The sequence below is a fragment of the Ictalurus punctatus genome, chromosome 12, assembly GCF_001660625.3.
Source record: "Ictalurus punctatus breed USDA103 chromosome 12, Coco_2.0, whole genome shotgun sequence".
NCBI classification, from domain to species: Eukaryota; Metazoa; Chordata; class Actinopteri; order Siluriformes; family Ictaluridae; genus Ictalurus; species Ictalurus punctatus.
The window spans coordinates 7,768,467-7,794,256 of record NC_030427.2 but is presented as its reverse complement, the minus strand read 5'-3'; the positions used below and the strand labels follow the sequence as shown (position 1 = coordinate 7,794,256).

At 40.0% G+C, this 25,790-nt stretch overlaps 3 protein-coding genes across 4 annotated transcripts in view; 2 read left to right on the top strand and 1 right to left on the bottom strand.

Annotated features, from left to right (window-relative positions):
* Window positions 1-2,837: 2,837 nt before the first annotated feature.
* On the bottom strand, window positions 2,838-12,489 carry fhl2b (four and a half LIM domains 2b). 2 transcript variants are annotated; one of them, XM_017482376.3, is made up of 7 exons: window positions 12,382-12,489; window positions 11,107-11,219; window positions 9,602-9,774; window positions 5,984-6,158; window positions 5,076-5,245; window positions 3,665-3,851; window positions 2,838-3,438 (listed from the first exon to the last, which is right to left on the bottom strand). In XM_017482376.3, the coding sequence occupies exons 3-7, from the start codon at window positions 9,755-9,757 to the stop codon at window positions 3,287-3,289; spliced, it is 840 nt and encodes a 279-aa protein (XP_017337865.1). In that variant the 5' UTR covers window positions 9,758-9,774; window positions 11,107-11,219; window positions 12,382-12,489; the 3' UTR covers window positions 2,838-3,286. The 2 variants fall into 2 exon arrangements, with proteins under 2 accessions (XP_017337865.1, XP_047014975.1); XM_047159019.2 differs by lacking the exon at window positions 12,382-12,489 and adding an exon at window positions 11,908-11,933.
* A 4,929-nt stretch (window positions 12,490-17,418) lies between these two features.
* Window positions 17,419-19,354, top strand: dph3 (diphthamide biosynthesis 3). The gene is made up of 3 exons (XM_017482379.2): window positions 17,419-17,616; window positions 18,677-18,751; window positions 19,078-19,354. The coding sequence occupies exons 1-3, from the start codon at window positions 17,509-17,511 to the stop codon at window positions 19,150-19,152; spliced, it is 258 nt and encodes an 85-aa protein (XP_017337868.1). The 5' UTR covers window positions 17,419-17,508; the 3' UTR covers window positions 19,153-19,354.
* A 3,339-nt stretch (window positions 19,355-22,693) lies between these two features.
* nck2b (NCK adaptor protein 2b) overlaps window positions 22,694-25,790 on the top strand; it is a 48,079-nt gene continuing 44,982 nt past the window's right edge. Inside the window, exon 1 of the mRNA XM_017482374.3 lies at window positions 22,694-22,910. The gene's annotated coding sequence lies outside the window, so the exon portion shown is untranslated. The remainder of the gene's footprint in view (window positions 22,911-25,790) is intronic.

Sequence of the window (25,790 nt, the reverse complement as noted above, 5' to 3'; positions counted from 1 at the left end):
GAAAGTAAAATCCTAAACCAATGAAAACGTGTCACAAATAATCAAACATGTCATTAAAGATATTTTTATATATTGACAAAAGGGCAAGCCATCTTTCTTCAGAATATGATCATATTGAAGGAAATATAATATTATATTCTCATATAACCTGCGTAAACACAAAATGATAATCTTATTTATTGAAGCAAAAAAGTTATTCAATACCAACTGGGCCTGTGTGAAAATGTATTTTCCCCCATAGTTAATAATTCCCCAAATCTATGAAACTATGGGGTTCAGCTGGATGAGACACAACCAGTCCTGATTACTGCAAACCCTGTTCAATCACATCAACACTTAAATAGAACTTTTTCAACAGCATGAAGTTGGTTAAAAGGTCTTACCCAGTAACACACTATGACAAAATTGAAAAAATTCCAGAAATGATGAGGAGGAAGGTGATTGAAATACATCAGGGTTACAAAGCTATTCCAAATGCTCTGGGACTCCAGAGAAGCACAGCGAGAGCCGTTATCTCCAAATGGAAAAACTCAGCACAGTAGTGAACCACTTCCCAGAAGTGGTCGGCCTTCCAAAATTACTCCAAGAGCACAGAAACAGAAGAGCCAAGGACAACATGATAAACCAACATGAAGACTAGTGAGTTTGTCTATGGGAGAAAAGCAAGCTGAGAAAAGAGAGGAAATCAGAGCCATGTTACAAGCATTGGGTATAGCCAATGCAACAATTTGGAATGTCCTGAAAACAAAAGAAACCACTGGTGCACTGAGCAACCAGCCATTGAACAGGTCGGCCAAAGAAAACAACAGCTGTTGATGACAGTATCTTTGTGAGAGCTCTGAAGAAAAACACACAAACAACATTCAGTGACATCACCAACAACCTCCACAGGGCAGGAGTGATGGTATCACAAGCTTGGAAAAGCATCAGAAAAGAAGAATAGGTGATGTCAGTGGGACACCGGCTTGATGCAGTTACCGCAAACGAGGGATATGTAACCAAATATTAATCGTCATTTACTTTAAGACGATCTGTTCCAATACTTTTGCTCACCTAAAAATTGGATGGTCTGCCACCAAAAAGCCATGTTAAACATTATTTAACCCATCTAGATGTAAATATCAAGACAAGAATTTGAGTTTGATTCTGATCTATCGTCTCATATTCATCTTTTGATCTCAAACCCAAACGTCTTCAGTATATAGCGAAAACAAAATAAGTGGCCTCGATGTTCCAATACTTTTGGAGGAGATTGTGTATTTTACACATACATGCCTAGTTTGTCTGATATTTGAATTGTTGTTGTGATCATACTGGGGTCCACGTTGTCCGAGAACCCCTGTTTTACAACTTTTATAGTTTACAGTTCATTCTGCTTACTCATGTAACTTATAATGAAAATAACCGCATGAACTATCTGTAAACAATCAGATACTTTTGTTTATATATATATATATATATATATATATATATATATATATATATATATATATATATATATATATATATATATATATATATATATATATATACACATATATATATAATTTTTTTTATTTATTTATTTATTTATTTATTTATTTATTTATTTATTTGCGAAAATATAATAAAAATCATTCATTGTGATCAATGGTAGCTGACTTTTCACTTCCAGAATTTCAATTTACACCACCAGAGGGCGCCAGATATAACGCTTTCATTGCCTGTATACTGTAGGCCTGCAGTCGCCAACCCTGTTCCTGGAGATCTACCTACCTCAAGAGTTTATCTCCAACCATAATCGTTCCCACCTGACCATGTAATCGTTGCCTTGAGAAGAGAATAGGCGTGTTAGATTTTGGTTGGAGATGAAACTTGCAGGAAGGTATATCTCAAGCAAGAGGGTTGATGACTGCCGGTACAGACAGCCTGCTACCAAATAGGTAATAGATGCCAGATTAGACACATAACCCTGCCTTAACTCCTGCATAAAGTCTTCTCATAAAATCGAAAAACACAGATATTCATCAGAGCATTTTCCTGCAACAGCTGAAGCTTTCTCTGGAACCTTTCCAGCGAACCGTGTTGAAAAATGGATAATGTCAAATAAAGGAATACTTAACAAGTTATTGTTTTATTGTAGCCTAGATTTTAAGTTTATATTATTTAAAGCCCATGTTTACAATGTACAAGTTCATGTTACACGTTGTCAGATATGGTGCAGATATCCTGCTTTTCTTTCGATACATTTGATTGAAAAAAAAAAAATCGATAAATAGCCCTCTAGGGTGGCCTTACAGTACAGAAAACAGTGAAGTGTTTTTCCCCCTAACATCGTGTGTCTGCCCCGCCGGTGGAGCTTGCAATGTTTAGTTGTAGGTAAGTTGTGTCATTGGTCATTAGTGCAATCATGTCTGTAAGGTTTAGTTTTCTACAGTTGGATAGTAACCATCCATCCATCCATCTTCTATAACGCTTTATCCTTGTCAGGGTCACGGGGAACCTGGAGCCTATCCCAGGGAGCATCGGGCACAAGGCGGGTACACACTGGACAGGGTGCCAATCCATCACAGGGCACACACTCACACACCCATTCATACACTACGGACACTTTGGACACGCCAATCAGACTACCATGCATGTGTTTGGACTGGGGGAGGAAACCGGAGTACCCGGGGCACGGGGAGAACACGCAAACTCCACACACACAGGGCCACGGTGGGAATCGAACCCCCGACCCTGGAGGTGTGAGGCGAACGTGCTCACCATCGACACAGAGCTTCACCTAAAGTTCCCTACCTTCTATGACTCCATAACACTTATGATAAGAGAGACGTCTTTAACACACGACACTTCAGTGCATTTTTCGTCTATTTTATTAACAGCCATAGCTCTTAATTTTGTAGATAAACAGCTGCAGAATCATGCTATTAGTCCATTTCAGTGTTATGTCCTTAGAAATCGGCAATACCTTAAATCACAATAGTCTTTAGAGTCAACATAAAGCCTTTCACAGTGCAGGTACTACTGTGGTTTGGCTATCCAGCCTCATAAGGGGACGTTTCCTACTTATATATTCGTAATGATATAATGACATCGTTATCTAGTTTAAAATATATATATTATATATATATATATATATATATATATATATATATATATATATATATATATATGAATCACTCAAACAGATTAGATATGTCAGTGAAAAGTTTGACAAAATCTTCAAATTAAAATAGTCATTCAACATCAGCAGCTACTTATTATCTCATGCCGTCAGCTACTTTTCCACTCAGGTGCTCAGTGCTCAGACGTCTTTGCCACAGTCAGGACACAGGATGTTGTCCCTCACGGTCAGGAAGCCACGATTCACCAAGGACACAGCGCACTTCGTGCAGCTGAAGCAGTCATGATGCCACTGGCGCTCCTCGAAGGAGATATACTTGCTGCCACCCAGACCTGTAGTTTTGCAGGATAGAATTACATTCATATTGACATAAACTGCATGAAAAATGAAGGATATTTATTACCTCGAATGGCACACTTCACATACTTGTAATGCTAGTAGTGAATGAATGAATGCCTTTTATTGTCACATGTACAATGAAATAATCAGTGGTATATATTTTTTTAAAGAATGCCTTTTAGTGACAATAAAAGGCATTCATTAAAAACATATATATACCACTGATAGGGCTGGTACAGGAGGCACACTTCTTAGCATAAAGGGTGCAGAAACAGGCAAGACAGTAAGGGAAGCCATCACGAGACGTAAAGCGCTGTCCAGCCAACTGCTCCTTGCAGCCCGTGCACAGGAAGCAATCTTTATGCCACGGCTGCTCGTGGTAGGTCACACCGCCAGTGGTGATTGGCTAAGGGGAACAAAATAAGTGGAGTTTAAATCCGCAAAATATATTTAATTAGTTCGATATGTGATGTTGACATTTTGGATGGGGGATGTTTTTTTCTGTGTACAGTTGAGCTTATAAGTTTACATACCCCTTACCCCGTTTTTGAATAAGAGGGATCATAAAAATTGCATTTATCTATTTATTTATTTATTTTATTATTATTTAGTACTGCCCTGAATTAGCTATTTCAAATAACACGTTTACATATACGGTAGTCAACAAGACACAATAACAACTGGATTGACACAAATGAACCAGTTCTTATATTTTTCATTTAGTACTGAATTTCAGAAGATCATCCTGTTCAAAAGTTTACACCCCCTGGCTCTTAATATCTTGTATTGCCTTCTTGAGCGTCAGGGAATGTTTGCACCTTTTGTAATATGGTAGTTGTGTATGAGTCTCTCAGTGAAAAGATGGACCTCGGTATCATATAGTCGCTGTTGGAAAGGGGTCAAATATGTAAGAAATGCTAGAAAACCAAGGAAAGTGGAGGATTTTCCTGAAGAACAGTGGGCAGTTTAACTGCTCGGGACAAACAAGGGACTCACGACCAATTATCACGGAACGTAAAAACAGTCGTTGATCATCCAGTTAACGACACACGGTATTAAGAATCAACGTGTGTAAACTTTTGAATGGGTTCAATTGTGTAAATTCAGTTATTATTGTGTCTTGTGGACTGTATGTAAACATCTGTTATGTGAAATAGCTCATTCCGGACAGCACTAATTTATGATCCCTCTTAATGCGTATGTATAACTTATGAGCTGAACTGTAGGCTCCAGGAATGATGAGCGGTTACATAACATGCTGCAATTTTTTGTGGAAATATATATTATCTGTAAAGGTAACTTGACTTTGCATAAATGTTATGGGATTTTTGCAATATCCTTAAAACACGAGATACGAGAAGACGCACTGTGGATCATGTGAAACACTTGATTTTTGACTTTGCGTCCGGTTAATGGGAATGTTTATTTCTTCATCTGTTTAATGCTGTTTTCAAATCGATATCTTTCGTTTCATTTGCAGAAGCCCATGTGTCAAACCAAAACAAAGTCTCGTTTTCGGTCGCGTGCCTTTATATGTTAACATTACTATGTCGTAAACTGTGAAAAAAACCCGTTTAGCGTGTTCTATATAATTTCAGGGCTTGAACGCTGATGTCGTTATTAGTGTCACCTTCTTGCACTGCACACACTGGAAGGCAAACTGCTTCTCGTAGCAGGGCACACAGTAGTTGCCGTCATCTTTCGGGATGAAGCTCTTGGTGCCGATGAGCTGCTGACAACGCTGACACGTGAAGCATGTCTCGTGCCAGCTACTACCCTTGTGCTCCATTTTCCTCGAACCTGAGAAAGTGGGTTTACTTACTCACTATGCACGCATTAACGCGCCTGTCAGTGAAACACCCAAACAAAACACTGAATATAATGAATAACAGTGTTAGCCCTCTCCCTCGATTACTTACATACTGTAATTAAGGAATAAAACACAACACGACATGGTGTTATAGGAAAATAATTAACAACAGAGTAGCGTGATGTGTTACGACCCTGAATCCGATCGTTTTCCTGTAAGTCTTTGATCCTTCTTACATTACAGCAGTTTGTCAACTCTTTAACTCTTCATCACATTGTGTAATTTTACACCGATTGTTTAAACGGGTTGGAATGTCTATGAAACAAGTCTCCAGTGGGAGTCAGCACGTCGTAACATTTTCTGACAGAGGACGCCATCGGGATGATGACGAGAGGAGAGCACTGTCTGTAGCTTCTATAAAGTTGTGATAACAGGACCGAACTTAAATCCTGACTATAAACCGATACAACGTCTGATCTGTCGTTCTTTAACTGACGGATCGCTGTGGTATACGACGAATAAGACATCATAAAATGTCAACTTCATATCACGGCACCCTATCTGTGATTATCTTCCTATAACAGCATGCTTGTCGTGTTTTACTCTTTACTTAATGAACACTTCTGAGCAATCTTTGTATAGACACAATTACTTTGTTTTCTGGACGTACATACGGTATGTGACATTCAACTGAGCATGATAAAAGCACATGCGTTTTTTGATCTCACCAGGCATGATGGTCTGCTTGCACTTGTGGCACTTAGACGAATACTCGTTGGCGTAGCACTCGGTGCAGAGCAGCTGCTCATCCTTGGTTGAGAACGGTTTGTCTGCTATGGAGTGTCTACACTTGAAGCATTGGAAGCAGTCACTGTGCCAGTGGCGGTCCTTATAGGAAAGATCCTGTGGGACAACACCAAGCAGGCTGTAACTGCTATGAACACTCATTAAGATTGAGATGAGCGCTAAAGATGTAAAGTAAATGCCTTAACTTTCATGTTCTCTTACTACTTAGCAATGGATGTCCCATGACTCTTGCCACCTCTGCTGCAATGATACAGTGTAAATTTAATATATATCTCAAAGATTAGCTATACAGTATATGTTATACGGAACTGTAGATACCCAAACCCTTTTACATGGTTTATGTGGGTCGGTGTGACTGCAAATATAACATTAGGAGGAGATTTTTTGTCACTTTTAGGTCAAAATCGTCACGATTTCCGCTCACGTTAAGCGCTGGAGCACGCAGCGCGCTCCGAAGTGCGAGAACGCGCGTCCGGGTTTCAGTGACACTGACTTTGTTTACTTATGACGTGTGAGTTATGTTGTGATTGCTGTCCTGTGTCATTAGTTTCAACTGTTTTGTGTTTCACCCCCGATCATGTTTAGTATTTAAACCCCTCGTGTCTCTCTGTTCGTCGCGAAGTGTTGCGTGAGATTTCCGCATACCAAGCCTTTGTACCTTGTTCCTCATTTTATTTCATAGTTTTTTGATCTCGTTTCTCATTTCGCATAGTTTAAGCCCGTTGGCCAATCGCCTGACCTTTTGCCTGTTTTTGGACCAGGCGTTTGATTCACGATTTGGATTTGCCTGCCTGCCTCTCTTTAATAAAGCTCTTAGCTCCCTTACGTGCCTTAGGTGACAAAAATGACTTGAATACGATGATTATAGTATAAAGTGTTGTGAATTGAGATCGTCCTTTTCATGTTCAGGTCCCAAGCGCACAAAATGTCATTTCTGTGTTGTATTTATTAGTTCTTTTAAATATATATATTTTTAAATGGCCCGTATTTGCAGCTCTCACCACATAAAAGACGAAGCATAAACCGATTTTCTTTAATCTTCAGCATCGTGGCAGGTCATTAAGCGGTGTGTGATGGGGCTTGTGATAAATCAGGGTGTTTTGGTGAGACTTAGTCTTATCCTGTGAGCACATACAGCATGCGCACAGCCTTGTGACCTGACATACTTAATTATCCGCCAATATGGCCTTAAAGAGCCCAAGGGTGTGCTCGTACATATTAAATCATTATTAAATCACAACGACTGTGAGTTGAAGAATTTTGGTTGCTGTAAGAGGAGGGATGAGGTGGCTAAAGAAGCCAAGGACACTGGTCACACAAAAATGACTACTCTGCACGTGAATTAGCCTGGAATGTGACCCTAATGCCAGGAGCCTGAGCAGAAAAGACAAAGTAAATTCTCATAGACTACAGTGAGCTATTTGCTTATTTACTATGCAAATCTTAACGATGGTAATACTTTTGCTCTATGCTAAATTCCATGTCCCACTTCATAGAGGTTTTTACGGGGTTTTGTCCTTGAAATACCAACGAGGAGCCATGCGTAGCCTACATATCTACAGAACAGAAATGAGTGCTAATAAAAACCAAAGAGAATAGTTTGTCTGGAGCCGCACAATGTTGCAATTCTATTTTCAACCAGCCCCCTTCACATCTCTTTACAAATCAGGAAAACTTCAGAGTGGCCAAGTAAATGATATGTGGAGAAGGGCTTAACACTGAACAGAAATCTGTGCAATCTTCCCCTTGACAGTAAATACAGTGTGCTACGGTGAACTCGTTTATTTGTGTATCAATTATTATTGTGTCTTGTGGACAATATGTAAACATCGGTTATGTGAAATAGCCATTTCGGGGCAGTAGTAAATTTTTTTTAAAAATTAAAAAATGAAAATGTTATGATCCCTCTTATTTATTTATTAATTAATTAATTAATTAATTAATTAATTAATTAATTAATTAAATGATGGACATTTTGCAGATTCTGCAAGGCGTATGTAAACTCACGACTTCGACTGTAGCTACATAAGATGCAATATCCCTAGTTCCCTAGGTATCCAAGGGCTCGGTTAAAAAGCATCACTTAAACTAACAAAGCAATGAACCGCCCTAAAATAGTGACAGTAATTTGTATAAGGCTGTGGTGTTTCTTGCTTTTTAGCCCACTCTGTGATAACACGTAATACCGTAGGACAACTGCAAAATACTCAGTTTGTCCCTTGGTGTAAAATGAGAGGGTATGAAAGGCATATCAGGGGCAGTTGATATAAATGGGATAACAGAACTACACACACGGTGTTGAATTTACACCCTACAGTGTTTATATAAGTCCACTGGACACAAATAAACACTAAGGTTTCATTCTCGGTATCCGCATAAGATTCTTTGCCGTTAACAAAATGTGCATCACCAATAGGCATACGAAAACTACATAGAATGATATGAAGAAGCTGAGGCTGATTTCTTTCTAGGCCAGAATGTAGATTCATGCAAACTAGCAGTGGCAGTCATGCCAGCCATGCCAAAAAGAGTGCACCAATTCCTAGATGTTTTTCAGCCCGTATCACTGACACATCTGCGACACAACATCGTGATTGGGAAGGTAACGATCTGAAGAACATTAGACCCAGGCAAAAAGCAATACATTTTCATAACTGACGGATACAGACGAATCCTGCACAATACAACACAGACTAATAAGGTTTCGATTTCCGGTTGTCTTTAACAGGAGAGACTTCATTTCTCTCCATTCTAGACGCTGTAGTAATTAATTATTAATTATTAGTAGTAATTATTAATCCCACGCATGGTTCAGCCGAGCTAGATGTTAAATATATTGTGCAAACGCCCAAGCTTAGTGATCTATTCATAGGTTAGTGATACTACCATATATTGGACTAAGCCTGATAAGTCATGAATCTTAGTCTAGATAGTGTTTATTTATTTTTTCATATTTACAATGACCAGTCAGGTGTAATACTTTTATCTTATCTTACACTAATTGTGTCAAATTACCCAGAACACGATATATGTAGTAGTATACAGTCAACCACGTCATTGTTGCCAAACTTTAAGACAATAAACGAAACCTGATTTATAATTAAATGCTGCGTTAATTCACTATTTCTTTTTGAAAAAAATATTACTAAATGTACCTTTACGATTAATATCTGGTGTGACCGTCCCTGGAGAGGAAAACAAAACTTCCTAAAATGTTTAACAAAGTCGGAGGTGCTTCTGGAGGTTCTTGATATAAGTTTGGGTCACTGGCTCATTATCTTGTTTTGAAGCTCTATTCATCTACAGGCAGCGTAACCAGGTTGTGAACTAAAACATCTCTCTGTGTTAAATGTGAATTATTGTATTTTATACAGTAATGTTTTCCTGTTCTTTCGAAAGGTATCAATCATTTTCTTCTAAACAACCTTTTTTTTTTTTTTTTACTATCGTTCCACTATTTTGAGAAAATTTTAACTGGGTCCTAAAGAGGACATACGGGTCAAGATGAAAACTGATGAAACTTGAGCTGATGAACTTACCCTGCTGTCGCTGCCAATGGGTTTCTTGCACTCCTCGCAGGTGTTGGAGTAAAGGCTGTTGTAGCACTTCACACAGTAGGGGTTCTCTTCTCGCAGAATATACTTCGCCCCAAACAGGGACTCCTTGCAGTAGTGACAATCATAGCGTTCTGACATTGTGGGTCCAACAGCAGCTGGAATATATACAGTATATAGATATATGCGATGAATGTGCACACAATGGAGTATTTACTCTATCATCCAAATGTCTTTGCTTCAACTTTCAATTTCTCCTCCAAACATTGCACAATCAAAAGATACACAAAACGTCCAAAGCATATTTTTAGTGGGTGGTTTGTAAACGAAAATTAAATGACAATTTTTTTTTTTTTTAATACCATGTTTGGCATTTAGAGGAAACACAGCAAGACCCCAGTACAGTATTACAAATTGAAATTGGCGAGTCTGGATTCAGGTTGAAAAAAATAATCTTCACAAGGATTCAACAAGGATTCTTTAGAATATTTACTGCACGAATCAGGATGCCAGATATCGCAATAGACTTCACTGCTGCAGACCTATTAGACAGATGGTACAAATTTCATAAAGCACGTAGGTATGTTAGTATCAGCTCTTGTGTGTTTTTCTTCGAGGTAAGCTTTCCCTGTGTATTATCCCTGAAAATATACCCAACACTGGCTATCATTTAAAATGGTTATCCTTTGATCCGAAACGTAGACAGCTTTGACAAAACATTTTGTTCTCATGCTTTGAAGCGAGATGACTCCAAGCATAAGTCTGTATCCCCAGCTGAAAGTGCAGCTGCACAAAATCTTGCCCTTTTACTTTGCCAGTCAGAGATTAAGCTAAATTTAGAGTGTGCGTACGAGATCTTTTACTCACCTATATAGTATGTCTACTGTTAAACCTAAACTGTAAGGAACATTTACGAAACTTTCACTGTAACAGTGAATTCGATGACAGACTGAATGGGTTGTGAGTCAAGCTGATTTGAGAAAAAAAATCATCAGCTCGTACTGTTGCTGCAAAATAACTTCTCTGATCTGTATTAGACATTGAGGTATTACATCTGGCGTTAGAATGCCAGGTAATGCTAGGAGTACAGACCGCTATCAGTGGTAAATATTCAATACATACAGCAACATGAAAACATTTCTCTGACTTGAACCAGGTACAACAAGGTAGGTTCACCTAATACACCTGCAGCTCTGTCAAATTACATGTATTAAATGTCATGATCATCTCTGACAATAGGCCTAACTGGGCATTGTTGTGCAGCCTTGGAAACAGAATTTAAAAATGTTATGCAAAAATTTTTTAAAAAATGTTTCTACTACAGAGGGAAAATCTCTTATGTAATGTACAGTACAATAATTTAAGTCAATCGATACATACAACTACATAGTATTACAACACAGTCCATTTCAGAGAAGAGAAGAGAAGAGAAGAGCAGAGAAGAGAAGAGAAGAGAAGAGAAGAGCTCAGGCTTTGGATGTTGCACGTACCAGTGTTTGATGCTGTGCTGAGTTGTGCCGAGTTCCTCTGCTGCTTTGGCTTTAGTATCTGAGGAAAACACAGAGGGGCGATTCGGTCTCTCCTCCTTATTGGATTACTCCCCCTGCAAACAGGGCAGTGGCGTGATGGGGACGGAAAATTTACTTTAGTACTAACTATAAATAAACTATTAATACATGCGCACATAAGTAAAAGATTCTGAAACGTACAAAGTGTACTGGCATGCTGCATGTCTCTAGTACTTTACACCAAATTATGGCATAATACACATATATATGCACTGTCCTAGTGTATTTTTCTATATAGACTATTTGGGAACAAATACCAGATGAGAGTGAATATTGTTCCATTGAGAGCGCCTTATCCGCAGCCTTAGGATGTGTTTATTGTGCTCAGACTTCAGGAATTAGAGGTGCGGGAAACAACATTGGAAAAAGCCCTTTTCTCCTTTACGCACTCTACATCTTATTGGCAGTTAATAGACTTTCAAAGTAATCAGAGTGTTTACTGATGCTTAGTGTTTAATGAGCATCACGGCATGAAATCCATGAACATAACGGCAAGTCCCTTGTTGCAATAGAGATGGGTAAAGAGAAGAAGAAGAATACAGAGGAAGAGCATGAAACGAACAAGAATTCCAATCTCACAAAACAAAACACCGAATAACAATCACGTGGATTTGCTCAGGAAAAGACTTTCATACAACCTGTGTACTCCTCATAGAGTTCGAGCTAGTGTTACAGAGCTTAGCTATATTGGATTCAATCAGCAATGTGGCTTCAACATTGTACCTCATAGTCTACTGGAAGGATCAGAGGCTAATCTGGGAAGCCTCCATCACCAAATTCCCCCAGGCTATGTCCTCTCTCACATATCATACGCAGACCAGCCAACATTCTCCGGTAGTTGTCAGAGAGAAGGCTTTGAACGCTCACATCCCTTGTCAATTAACACATGACATCAACAGGGACATCAAAAATGATTACTGATTTATAATTGTTATATAAATATGTAACTCGTTTTCAGGGATAACTGGAATAGTACCAAAACACGTACAATCAAATCCACATCTTCAAGCTTCGCATTAAATAATCGAGATTCCCCACTAAGAGAATTCCAGATACACGCTCAGTATTCAATATCAGAAGTCAGAGAGGTGTTCAAGCAACAACACAAAAGCAATCTTTGTCTCTTGAAGAGAAGAGCAAAGCAGAGTCAACTGATGCAAGCTAATGTCTTTAAAAAAAAAAAGGCATCACACTTACCTTAAAGGGGGAAAAAAAGTTTAATTAACTTAAACAAATGAAGTTTTAGTCTTTATTAAATTAGCTCAGCCGTTCGGTTGCTATGGCGACTCCCCTTCAGAGCAGCTTCTGTTCACTCTTAGCCAGACCAAGTTGCTCTCCTACAAACATTTTCGTACCTATTCGTACCTTTTCTCACGCAAAAGCTTACAAATCACAAGGCTGTGTTGGCACAGTGCCAGGCTTTCTGCCCAGAGATAAGACCTCAGATAAGCTCAGCAGCTGTCTACATGAGGCAGCTAAAGCTCTTCGTTTAGCGTTGCAGCAGATGAGGTGCAGAAAAGGTCAGCGGTGACCCCCCCCCCCACACACACACACACACACACCCCTGGCCGAACACTGACCCAGCCACACAATTACTGACTGTTTACCTTCAAAGAACCACGGCTTGTCTGTAATTCCGTATAACTAGGTTACCCTTTTCTGCGTGCGTCATTCTCTCAGTCCTAATGCATAGGAATGTCTCTGAATCCCACTGACAAGGTGTCCCTGTGCAATATGAATGTTTAATGTAAAGGAGGACTGCTCAAAGAGCCCAATTCTGGATAAATATCCTTCACCGGTTGGGAACTACAATCTTATCTTGTTGATGTGGCTACAGGTTTTCATCACAGCCAAACTGGAGACACATGTCAAAGTTATTTGAAGACCAAGAACAACTAATGATGTGTGATTCCTGTTTGTTTGGAACAAAAGCCTGCAGTCACACCGGCCCTTTGCGGATAAGATTTAAGATCCCCGACCAGAATCAAAATCAGAATCACACAAATTATACATGGCAAGCATGGCAGGAATTTGTTTTAACAACTCTGGCAACACGCAAGCACATGCTTGAGATCGGAAGGGGGGCGCAAATTGTTTGAGAAAAAACACCGAATATCGTTTGTGTACTCGGTGTATTTTATTGCTTTTCAAATAGAATGTGCATAAATGAAAAACCCCGCGTTCCCTCTCCCTCTGTTTTCTTTTTGCTGTGGAGAGGCGGAGCTTAGTCTGACTTTTATCTAGCTGTCAGTGTAGACCAGTGTTACCAACGTAGTCACTTTTCCGACCCCTTTAGCAACTGTTTTTTTTTTTTTTTGCAAAATAAGTCCATAGTGACAAATCTAGCGACTTTTTGGACAAACCTTAGCAACCTGCCAAATTTGGCTAGTACTGTCCTGCAAGCGCGAGGTCTTGCTTTCCCGCTGCACTCTCACCTCTCTCCGCGTCTGCTCTGTACAGTGAGGGTCCGAGAGCCAGAGATTTAACACCGTCGTGGATAACGAGACGCGCCCTGCCTCCCAATCTACATCATTATGCGGATGTTTATATAATGCAAGACGAATGGAATGCAAGATGTTTTACATGTTAAATAGTCCACGTTATTACAGCCTAGTTCTCTTGATCAGAGTAGTTCTAGTGTTCAGAAACATTTTTCATCATTCGTGTTCCACACCTGTCCGTTATATAGTTTATAAAAGTCATAAAAAAAATCTATCTATCTACCTATCTATCTAAAAACAGATTATAGATTAGGTTATATATATAGATCAATTTTATATAGAATATAGATAATCATTATACCTGGTCTCCTCCAATCAAACAAAATACTATAGGTCTCTGAATGCGTCAATTAACTGGTTAATCCAGTGAAGTCAATTAATCAAATTGATCCACTGTAACCCTGTCCAGGATAAAACAGTTAATGAAGATAAATGAACGGTCGCTTTCTAAAATACAGTAGCACATATACATTGATCAGACCTGTTATTTTCATGACAGTTACTTGTTTAAGAGCAAAATGCAGCTGCTGTATATCTAAAAGGTAAGAAATAATTGACGGCTGGCCACTGAACGATTAGAAAATAGTGCACATCCCAAAGTGGTAATGCCGCTACACCTCGGGTGTGCGTTATTTTCTAGTGACTCAACAGACCGGAGTCAGTTATTCCGCTCACACCACAGTTACCACACCTCAAGACGTCGTTCAGATGTTTTATTTAAAGACGTTCGTCGGGTTTTCGTCCTTAAAATGCTCACGTGTGGAACTAATATATCACGCATCCCATCTCAAGCCTCCGTTGCTAATTCCATACCGCCATTTCAGAGCAAGTCATGAAGGCTTCAGCCATATGGAGTTGGAGAGAGAGAGAGAGAGAGAGAGAGAGAGAGAGAGAGAGAGAGAGAGAGTGTTCATGGTGGTTTTTTTTCTGTTTCGTGCTGATAATATAAAAATAGAATAAATTAAATAAATAATTAAATAATTAAATAAATAAATAAATAAATATCGATAAGCCTACTTGTTCACAGGGATTTTTATTACTGTAGAAAATACAACAAACAAACAAACAAACAAATAAATAAATAAAGATACTTGTTCACTGGCTTTTCTGTGTCATCACAGCAATCACACATGCTGTCTCATGCTCTCTCTCTCTCTTTCTTTTTTCTTGCTCTCTCATTCTCTCTCGTTCCAATAACTGCATATCAATGCTCAAGCCTCTGTTTCGCCTCGTGGCCGCATTAGCACATCGGGTGCACATTATTTTTTGTAATAATTCAATGGCCCGTCACTACTTACTTATTACTTACTTATAATGAGAGAAATTGAACATTTTTTTTGTCCTTTTGATTGTTGTTAAATGTGTGTGCTGCGGTGGACCGTAGGTAACTTTTCTGTTGTTTCCGTTAATCGGCGAAGTGATCTAGAACTGTAACGTGGTCGAGACCTGACTGGAACTACTTTAGCTGTGCATTTACTGAAAAATATTTGCACACCTCAGAACGTCTGTCAGCCAATCAGAATAGAGAATTCAACAGCGCCGTGGTATAAGGATAATATATTGTTGCCTGAGATGGGATTACACACATTGTGAATAGTTAAATGCGTGTTTTGTTAAATTCAGGGTTTAAGAATGATCTTAGTAATAATAAAGTTTAATATTTTAAGTCACCCAGCTAGTCCAAAACTAAAATGACTGACTGACAGTTCTGAACATCACCTCTTTGTTACCAGCTTTGTTACAGGGCTCTCCACTATTATTGGCACCCTTGGTAAATATGACCAAAGAAGGCTGCGAAAAAAGTTTCTTTATTGTTTAAACTTCTGATCTTTTGTTAAAAAAATTCACAAAAATACTCTGCTCATGGATATCAAACAATTGCAACCAAAACACAGGGTTGTTTAAAAAAATCTTTATTAAATATAGCTGTGCAGCAATTATTGCCACCCTTTCAGTCAATACATTGTGCTACCTCCCTTTGCCAAGATAGCAGCTCTGAGTCTTATCCTGTAACGCCTGATGAGGTTGGAGAATACATGGCGAGGGATCTGAGAGCGTTCCTCCATACAGAACCTCTCCAGATCCTTCACATTTCAGGTCCACGCTGGTGGACTCTCCTCTTCAGTTCACCCCACAGGTTTTCTATGGGGTTCAGGTCAGGGGACTGGGATGGTCATGGCAGGACTTTGATTTTGTTTTATGTTGTGGATCATCGTCCTGCTGGAAAGTCCAACCACGGCCCATTTGAAGCTTTCTGGCAGAGGCAGTCAGGTTTTCATTTAATATCTGTTGACATTTGATAGAGTCCATGATGACATGTATCCTAACAAAATATCAGGTCCTCTTGCAGAAAACAGCACCAAAACATTAAAGAGCCACCACCATATTTAACCGTGGGCATGAGGTACTTTTCCATATGGCTACCTCTCTGTGTGTGTACCAAAACCACCTCTGGTGTTTATTGCCAAAAAACTATAGTTTGGTTTCATCTGACCACTGAACCCGATCCCATTTCAAGTTCCAGTAGTGTCTGTACACTGAAGACGCTCGAGTTTGTTTTTGGATGAGAGTAGAGGGTTGTTTTCTTGAAACCCTTCCAAACAACTGGTGGTGATGTAGGTGACTTCAGATTGTAGTTTTGGAGACTTTCTGACCCCAAGACGCAAATAACTTCTGCAGTTCTCCAGCTGTGATCCTTGGAGATTTTTTGGCCACTCGAACAGTCCTCTTCACGGTGCGTTGAGACGATATAGACACATGTCCAATTCCAGGTCGATTCATAACATTTCCAGTTGACTGGAACTTCTTAATTATTTCCCTGATGGTGGAAACGGGTATTTTCAGTGCTTGTGCACTGAACTTATAGACACTTCCCATTTTGTGAAGCTCAACAACCTTTTGCCGCACATCACAGCTACATTCCTCGCTCTTACCTATTGTTATGAATGACTAAGGGAATTTGGCCTATGTATTACCTCATATTTATGCCCCTGTGAAACAGGAAGTCATGGTTGAACAATATCCTTTTCCTATTCACCCAGGTGTACTAAAAAAAAATTAAATATCAATGGGAAGATACTTCAAATATATTTTTCTCATATCAATTCAAAGTGTGCCAATTAGTGTTGCACACATATTTAACAAAGATATTTTTTTGATAAACCTGTGTTGTGTTTGCAATTGTTTGATATCCATGAGAGCTGAGTATTTTTGTGATTATTGTTTATAAAAAAAGGTCAAAAGGTTAAACAATAAACATATTTTTTCACAGCCTTCTTTGCTCTTATTTACCAAGGGTGCCAATATTAGTGGGGGGTGCTGTACTGTATATATTTTTGAAGTTTATAACAGGTTTCTCAAACATTTTACAGCCAGGTACCTCTTTAACAACAAAATAATAACCACTGACACAGTACTGACTTATTTAATAAACGGTACTGAAATTAGTCAAGTAATATTTTAGAACCACAGAGCCTTCAATGTATGAACTCTGAGTTGACATTGGTGCTGGGACTCTGAAATATTATAATAAATACAGTGGTGTGATTTCCACCACTGTAACGCGCACACACACACACACACACACACACACACACTATTGGCGTTCACAGAACCCACTTTCAGAAACCCCTGTGCCCATGTTGTCCATTTAGTGTCTTAGAGTTGAAAATTAGTCGGAACACTGGCCTCTAGTGGTCAAACACCTCCTAGCATTTGGCTAAAAATGCTCGCCTACGTCATATTTCTGCGACTTTTAGGGCAGAATATGCGTGAGACTTAACTCTTTTGATATTACAGCAAGTAGTAAGAGCTTGGCTTTAAAATGTCGGTTTTTCACGACGAAGTCGAAATCGAGGACTTCGAATACGACGAAGAAACAGAAACGTATTACTTTCCGTGTCCCTGTGGAGACAGATTTGTTATCACGAAGGTCAGTAACGCTAAATATATACACTAATGCTGAAATGTAGACACAACCTGGCTGCGTTACTTATTTAAAGGACCAGATGCTGTCCTTTAAAACATTTTATTGCCAAAGGTACATCTTAAGTTTATCATTGTGTGTTGTTTAAAGCAAACGTTTGACTTCTGTTAGGATAAGAACAAATAAGGCAGCCAATTACAGAGCAAGAACTTAAACTAACTCAAATTAATGAGGAAAACAACAGTAACAGAACCAGTGGGTCAATAAAAGCAATCAATAAGCAAGCAGATAGATAGATGATAAAAAGTTTGATCAGGGATGTGCAGAGTTCAGCAGGGGCTCAAATGTTAAAAAAAAGGGGGGGGGGGGGGGGGGGGCACATCACCTCCACATCACCTCGTCCCTCAGTTTGAGGACACCTTACTATCACACGCTCATATATGGTTCTTCTTCCCCGAGCTGTTGCCACAAAGGATGTCTTTGTATGCCATAACATTAAGACTTCTGTTCACTGGAACTAAGGGGCCCAAACATTTCCCAGCATGACAGTGCCCCTGAGCACAAAGCCAGGTCCATGAAAACATGGTATGTCAAGGTTGGAGTGCAAAAACTTGAGTGTTGTGCACAGAGCCCTGACCTCAACCCCACTGAGCACCTTTGTATTTGATGGACTGGGTGCCAGACCTCCTCGCCCGAAATCAGTGCCCAAGTTCACTAATGCTCTTAATGCTAAATCCACAAATCCTCTCAGCCACATTCCAACATCTCGGAGGAAACCTTCCCAGAAGAGTGGAGGTTATTGTAACAGCAAAGAAGGACTAAATCTGGAATGGCATGTTCAACAAGCACATATGGGTATGATGGTCAGGTGTCCATTAGTTTTTGTCCATACTGTGTATATAGATGGATAGATAGATAGACCCACTTATTATCTATTTAAAATATTGTGCATTGGTATTCTCCCATGCAGTATTTAAAAGAATAAATGACTTGTTTGTAACCCTTCACTTTGTCACTAGTATCTAAAGAAATTCTAAAGCAAAACTTTAACGCTTGTATTTTACAGGAGGATTTAGAGAACGGTGAGGAAGTGGCCACGTGTCCAAGCTGCTCGCTGATTGTTAAAGTAATTTATGACAAGGCAAGTAGTTCATTACTGTCATGCAGAGACTTGTTACTGGCTGTTTCTCACACCGACCCCATATGCCCTAGTTAGTCCACTTCCTCTGTTTGTTTTCTTAGTGTTTCTTTTTTTTTTTAAAAAAAACATTTTGTTTTATTTTGTATACTCCCTCTATAGAGAACATCATCACTTTATAGTATGTAATAACGTTCTTGAAAGTAACCCAAGTCTCAAAGTCGGCATTTTCTATGGTGTCCCCTGGGGATAGTATATGCATTATCACCAACACATGGGTTAAATGAGGGAAAATTTGTACATGTTTAGAAGCGTTGTTTATTTTTCAGGAGCAGTTTATGTGTGGGGAAGTCATTGCTGCACTGCCTGCGTCGGAAACAAAACTGGAGGTGGCCCAGAGATGACGGCTCATCAGATCTAAATCTAGGTCTAAAGGTTGTTCCTGTGTAATGAACGTTGGACCTGAAACCCTTAGATGATATAGAATTGTAGAGCCATTTAAGGAAATATCCTTCTCTTCTCATGGACTCAAGACACTTGCAACAGCAGCATTTTGCACATGGACTATTAGTTTTATAAATTATATAAACATATTTGTTAATACTGTATTGTTCATGCCTCCTTGTCTGAATGAATGTGTTGCTTAAATTCTGGAGCATTTGAAACGTGCTGTATGGTGTTTTGACAGCAGGGGGCGCTGCTAGATCACGAGGAAAAATCTGATTATTGTTTGGGGAGGCAAAGTTTGTGGCAACGTTTACTAACAATTGGATGATCCAAATTAAAACAGGTTTGTGAGGTAATGACGTGTATGTGTGAGAGAGAGCGAGAGGGACAAACAAACCTGTTAGGATGGTGTGAAAATAACAAACCAAACACTGTAGGTCTCTGTTCATGACCTACAGAGAGAAGAGTTTGGCAACAATCGGGAATACATATGAGAATCCATTTTAAATATAGTGAAAATTAAAATCAGCTTTATATTAAAAGGGGTATTGCTTTATGGATGCATTGCCACATGATTATTGAATAAATTGGGCAGTGTTGCCACCTCACAGGGTCTTGACAGTGTTGCTGGTTCAATCCTGAGCTCCGGTTACTATCCGAGTGAAGAGATAGATAGACAGATGATTGGATTTGCCATGATTGGTTACAATAAATTGCTCCCAAGTGTAAATCTATGTGTGCGCATGGTGCCCTGAGATGGAGTAGTCCCATCCTGCCTTGCTCCTGGAATAGGCTCGGGATTTACCAAGAACTTGACCAGGATAAAATGGTTCCTGAAAGTAAGGGTATGTCTCCACCAGCTCCCTAGTTCAATAGTTAGGGCACTGATCAGGGAGTCAGACATGTTAAGGGCGGTCTCAACTGCAAAATCCTTCCAATGAACTGGAACGTTTGCACTCTAAAAAAAAATATCCCACAATGCACCACAAAACCAAGGAGCATCGATGCTCGCTATGTTCCCTTACTGGAAATGACGTCATGTTTCCTGAAGCCTCTCAGCTTGAAAAGATGGAGGATGAACTCTCAGCCAACTTCTGGCTACACGTCGGCTTGTTCTCATTAATGATGATGATGATGTAGCTCTCAAATGATTACTTACGTTAACAATTAAAACTTTATTTCTATATACGGTTTGAGTCGAACAACTTTTAAGCGTTTAATGATTTAAAAAAATAAAACATCCAACATGGCCTATAATTCTGCTCGACATGTTATGACAGAAGTACGTGTGATTAACCTAACAATTTTAAAAAGCTTTAAAAAGGCATATAAAGCTGACGTTTTATGACGCCAGTACGTAATCATGTCGCCGGAAATTGAGTTATCAGTGTCCCAATGTGTAGTGAGCCATGGGGTCCTTACCAGTGCCCGAACTCGAGTATATATATATATATATATATATATTTGTGTATATATTCGCGATATACCGATTCACGCGCTAGGGAGATGACTGACACACCCTACGTGAGAGCTCTGATTAGTTGAGGGTTAAGTTCCCCAACAGTGGCTCACCGTCCTCATAACATTTAAGTAAGAAGAACAGCTTACATCATCGGAGGATTAGCAGTGATTATAATGTGAGGTTTCAGTAGGTGTGGTCAGCAAATTGCTGGTAGTCTGGTATCTATCTGGTATTTAAGACTTACTTTTCCTGTCCAGCTTGCAGTAATAGTTGGTCTATTTTAAGATTAGAGTTTAACAACAAATGTTCCCTTTTAGTATGGGCAGTGGGGATGACAACCAGGTTTTGATCTAAATATTCTAACGTGACTCACAGTTAAAGCAGAACATAATCAGTCCAAAAGCGTGTAAGTGATATACCACAACAGGAGGTTGTTTTATGATTTCTGTTTACAGTTCAGTGATTCATACGCTGGATACTCATATCCAAAGATTATTAGCACAGCTGGCTGTCTAATTGAAGCTCTCAATCTCCATGACTCAGCTCTGAACAATGATGCTAATGGTGCTAAATGATTAATATGGCGTGTCATAATTATCAGTTAACAGGTTGGACAGAATTTCTTCTCCAGAGCCTTCTTTTTTAAAAATGTTATCCATCCATCCATCTTCTATAGCGCTTATCCCTTTCAGGGTCACGGGGAAACCTGGAGCCTATCCCAGGGAGCATGGGGCACAAGGCGGGGTACACCCTGGACAGGGTGCCAATCCATCACAGGGCACACTCACATACACACACACACACCCATTCATACACTACGGACACTTTAGACATGCCAATCAGACTACCATGCGTGTGTTTGGACTGGGGAAGGAAACCGGAGTACCCGGAGGAAACCCCCGCAGCACGGGGAGAACACGCAAACTCCGCACACACACAGGGCCACGGTGGGAATCGAACCCCCGACCCTGGAGGCGTACGTGATAACCACTAAGCCACCATGCGCCCATTTAACGCTAATAAAAATATTCATGTGTCATTACACTCGAACAACTTATTGAGACGGCTCAGTGATTTTTCTGCACACAGTCTGATTTTCACAGATTTGCCTGAATTTATATAAGCATCATATTACTGACAGCCCAAAAATAGCTGTGGAGTGTAGCCACAGAGGAAATTGAACGCCAGATGATGTTGCTTATAGACTTTTAAAAGAGTGGTGCATTTAATATGAACAAAACCTGCCTCTATTGATGTGTGTATTATTGTATGTTGTTATATATTAGTTTAGGTATGATACGATACAATTTCGATTCTTACGGCAATTATTTGATATTTGATCCGATCCTTTAGATCGGATCCTTTAAGTCCTGTAAATTGTGAGGTGAGGCACCTTCGATGTGTGCTACAGTAGCTCTTCGAATCGGATCAGGCCCAGCTAGCCTTCGCTCCCCATGCACATCTGTGAGCCTTGGACGCCCCTAACCCTGTCGCTGGTTGTCCTTCCTTGGACCGCTTTTGGTAGTCCATACCAGGAACACACCACGAGACCTGCCGTTTTGAAGACCCAATCGTCTAGCCGATCCTTACACTCGCCCATTTTACCTGCTTCCAGCACATCAACTTCAAGAACTGACTGTTCACTTGCTGCCTGATATATCCCACCCCTTGACAGGTGCCACTGTAACGAGATGTTATTCACGTCACCTGTCAGTGGCTTTAATCTTATGGCTGATCGGTCTATCTATTTATCTGTCTTACAGCAGACACACCTAAGTGTTGAGTGGATCCATGCAAAAGAGCACTACAACCAGTTTTGGGTTTTTTTCTTCTTCTTTTCCATCCATTAAACTTTTCAGACTGTGCTTCAAGTCAAATTATTTCCAAAATTGAGACAAGTATGCACACAGTCAAGCACGTGCCGTAGATATAATGTTAAAACGTTCATTTAAACGCGCTTTAAATAAATAAATAAAATTTTAAAATTGTATCATGTTGTGGTTTGACGCTTGAACATAACATCGCACGTGACGGTCCTGTCCGGGCGGCGATGACGTCACGCCGCAACCCTTGGCGAAGGAGCAGCAGAAGCAGAGGATAGAGGACGAAACCCGGGGAGGCCTGCTGAAAACACCGTGGCACGTTTTCGGAATCAAACTTTCGCATGTTGAGGAGCAGCAGCAGCAGCAGCAGTCCAGGAACTTCCATTCTCGCTGTATTCGCTGTCCGATCCGCTCGAGCGCGAGCCGCAAGGTAAGACTGACGTTAGCTAGCAGCTCGCTGGAAAGTTGGCGCGCGCGTGTGCGCGTGTATGTGTGTTTAATAGGAGATGCATTGGCGGGACAGTTTGGAAAGGATTTAAAGTACGATTTGTGGAGCCCACCTGCACAAATACGAAACAAATCCACAAAGTTGCATCTCACCCGAGCGAGATTGACACACGGTGTTTATTTGCTTCGCCGAGTCTCCATAAATATACAGGACAAATCAAAGGGAATGGCTTTGTTTAGCCGCGCGCGCGCGGTAGCTAACGCTACAACACTACAATAGCTGGACACGATGGTGCTTTCTATTTATTTATTTATTTAATTCTTTTTTGGTGTAGATAAACAGTCAGTGTTCAGGATGAATAATGGATTTGTTCAGCAGAAATTTAGCGTTAAGCGTCAACGTTAATAGTGTGTGTGTGTGTGTGTGTGTGTGTGTGCACGCGTACGCACGCCCATCTGTTTTCCTCGCTAACATTACCCAGTGTTTACCTCAGGCTCCGTGCTCTGGTCATATCCACTGAATACTAACAATAAACTGGGTTCCACATGTCGCACACTGGAGTTATATGTTTAGGCTGGAAAGGTAATACATGTGAGTTCCCTTACAAAGCTCTTTGTTTGTTTGTTTGTTTGTTGACAGATTTACAGTGAACGTGCATCCAAATATAGGAGCAGTCAGGTTAAAGGTGCTGAAAAGTGACTTCTTGTGGACTTTTGATGGTCTACAAGTGCGCATTACTTGATGAAGAAGTCTTCAAAACAGAGATCCTTGCTTACACTGTACGTTCGTGTGGATCGAAGAGCAGGGACGGGTCCGAATATCGGTGCGAGGTTAAGATAAATAAGCAGTAAAACTGCTCTGGTTGGATAATAATCAACGACGGAGTGGTGTGATGAGATGTGAAGACCGTCACAACCCTGACGTAGTTTCTTTCCTTCTAACGGCACATTTCGAGCAGTGTTATTCCTGAACCACAGTGTTACATGATCTCTCAGACATACACGTAGTCTTCTACGGTTATGTTAAACGTCGTCGAATGCCCGCAAGACAAGTTGCGTTCTAACATCTGTAAACGGCCTCGTTTTTTTTCCTCGCTCGAAATGAATAAGAAACAGAAATGACACTGCTTGTTATGTTGGAGACATCGGAAAGCACGACGCGCATGCTGAATACTCTTCTGTAGTGGAAAGGTTACTGTCGGTTACGAAGCTCTGAAACTGGAGACTCCTTCCATAAATAATGTCATAACGGCATAAATGAAACGTCTCCTGTACCGTATCAATAATTATACACGTTTCTTTGTGAAATAATGTTTATTTTTTATCCAGTTATTATTAATCATTTTGTTAATCATCCATGAATGAGTTCTTACTGTAAAAGCTAACTAAAAGGACTAGAGATGCACCGATACTAAATTTCTCAACCGATTATTCCGAGCGATATCGGCCCGATACCGATAACATAGTTCTGCCTTTTAGACCTTCTTTTAAATGAATAATGATTAATTCCACAATTCTGAAGGAAATGCAAATAAAAACTTTATTCAGCAAGTTGCTCCACAGTAACTGGTCTCATCAACAGAACACACAGTCCTCTCATTAACATGAACACAAACTCAATTCTGAAGATCAAAGTAAGATTCTTAACTTATTGAATGTTATTCATTCGTATTAACATCGACTGAATTGTAAAAAACCTCGTGTTAGTCTCACGTTCACTCTCCACACACACAGGCATCTCTACTCCATCATGAACATCAAACTGCTCATATATAATATCAACTTTTATATATTAACACGAACTGGATATGAAATATACCACTCTACAAATATATTTTTCTGTGCTCTATCTATCTGTGTGTGTATATTTTTGTCAACTCCTCTTCATTGGAATCTTTCATGAGTGTACTGGTGTTTTAATTTAGTGCGAGCAGCGCGGCAAAAGAATAACTCGGACTGTACGCCGAAACTCGCGCTTCACTGCTGCAGCGTCCCGTGTAAAATTTTATCAGCGCAGACGTTACAGAGATTACAGACTGCAGTTTTGTCATCATCTTTACACACAGCACGCAATCCATGTGTTTTCCCGCCCTCTTTTGATTGACAGGGTATAATCGGCCCCGATCGTCTGATGTTTTTAAACCACTAGCGTGAAGAATAGACTTTACCGGCCGATACTTCGGTGCATCTCTATAAGTAACTATTAGATACTATCAGGTCACACTGATATAAACTCGTCATTTAAATTTCAGCCCGCGCTGCTGTCACAGCCGTCCTGTTATAGAAAATTCCGAAACGCTGTTGCTTAAGTATTATATCAGCACGTGCATAGTTTTATTTAAAGCTTTGATGCTACTAGAGATAAATATCATCTGAATAGTGTTTTCAACCGGCTAGGCCTGTAGATGGGCTCATATATTGTCTCCAATTAAATGCAGTAGTATCCTGAAAATGTGCATCACTCTTTCACAGGGATGTGCAAAGACTGGTTTATACTTCTGTGTTAAGGCGCACTTATGTTGCGGCACAGAGAGGGGGTTTCTGGGTAAGTCTGATGTGCAGCAGTGCACTGATGAACTGATGTGTATTCCTTCGAAAGCTTAATGCAAATCTACAGTGCTGTAGGTCAACCTGATTGGCTGGTTGAGGCGGGGAGGTGTGTCCTGCTGGAAACGTTGTGACCACTTTTCCCTGGGTTAATTGATCCCACTGCAAACGTGGCATTGCTCTGAGGCCGTGTTCACACTAGTGCGTTTCTGTTTTAAAGCGGCGTCTCAAAATGAAAACGATCCTCGTCCGCACTGGCGTTTCCGCCGCGTTTCAGAAACGATCTCCGTCCAGACTACACGACCGAATACGTACG

Coding starts and splice junctions, on each gene's coding strand:
- fhl2b (XM_047159019.2), bottom strand. Junction 6,159..9,601: donor CCATTGGCAGCGACAGCAGG/GTAAGTTCATCA, acceptor GTTGTCCCACAG/GATCTTTCCTATAAGGACCG. Junction 5,246..5,983: donor CAAGCAGACCATCATGCCTG/GTGAGATCAAAA, acceptor CCACTTTCTCAG/GTTCGAGGAAAATGGAGCAC.
- dph3 (XM_017482379.2), top strand. CDS start 17,509: ATGTCGGTTTTTCACGACGAAGTCGAAATCGAGGACTTCGAATACGAC. Junction 17,617..18,676: donor ACAGATTTGTTATCACGAAG/GTCAGTAACGCT, acceptor TGTATTTTACAG/GAGGATTTAGAGAACGGTGA. Junction 18,752..19,077: donor TTAAAGTAATTTATGACAAG/GCAAGTAGTTCA, acceptor TTTATTTTTCAG/GAGCAGTTTATGTGTGGGGA.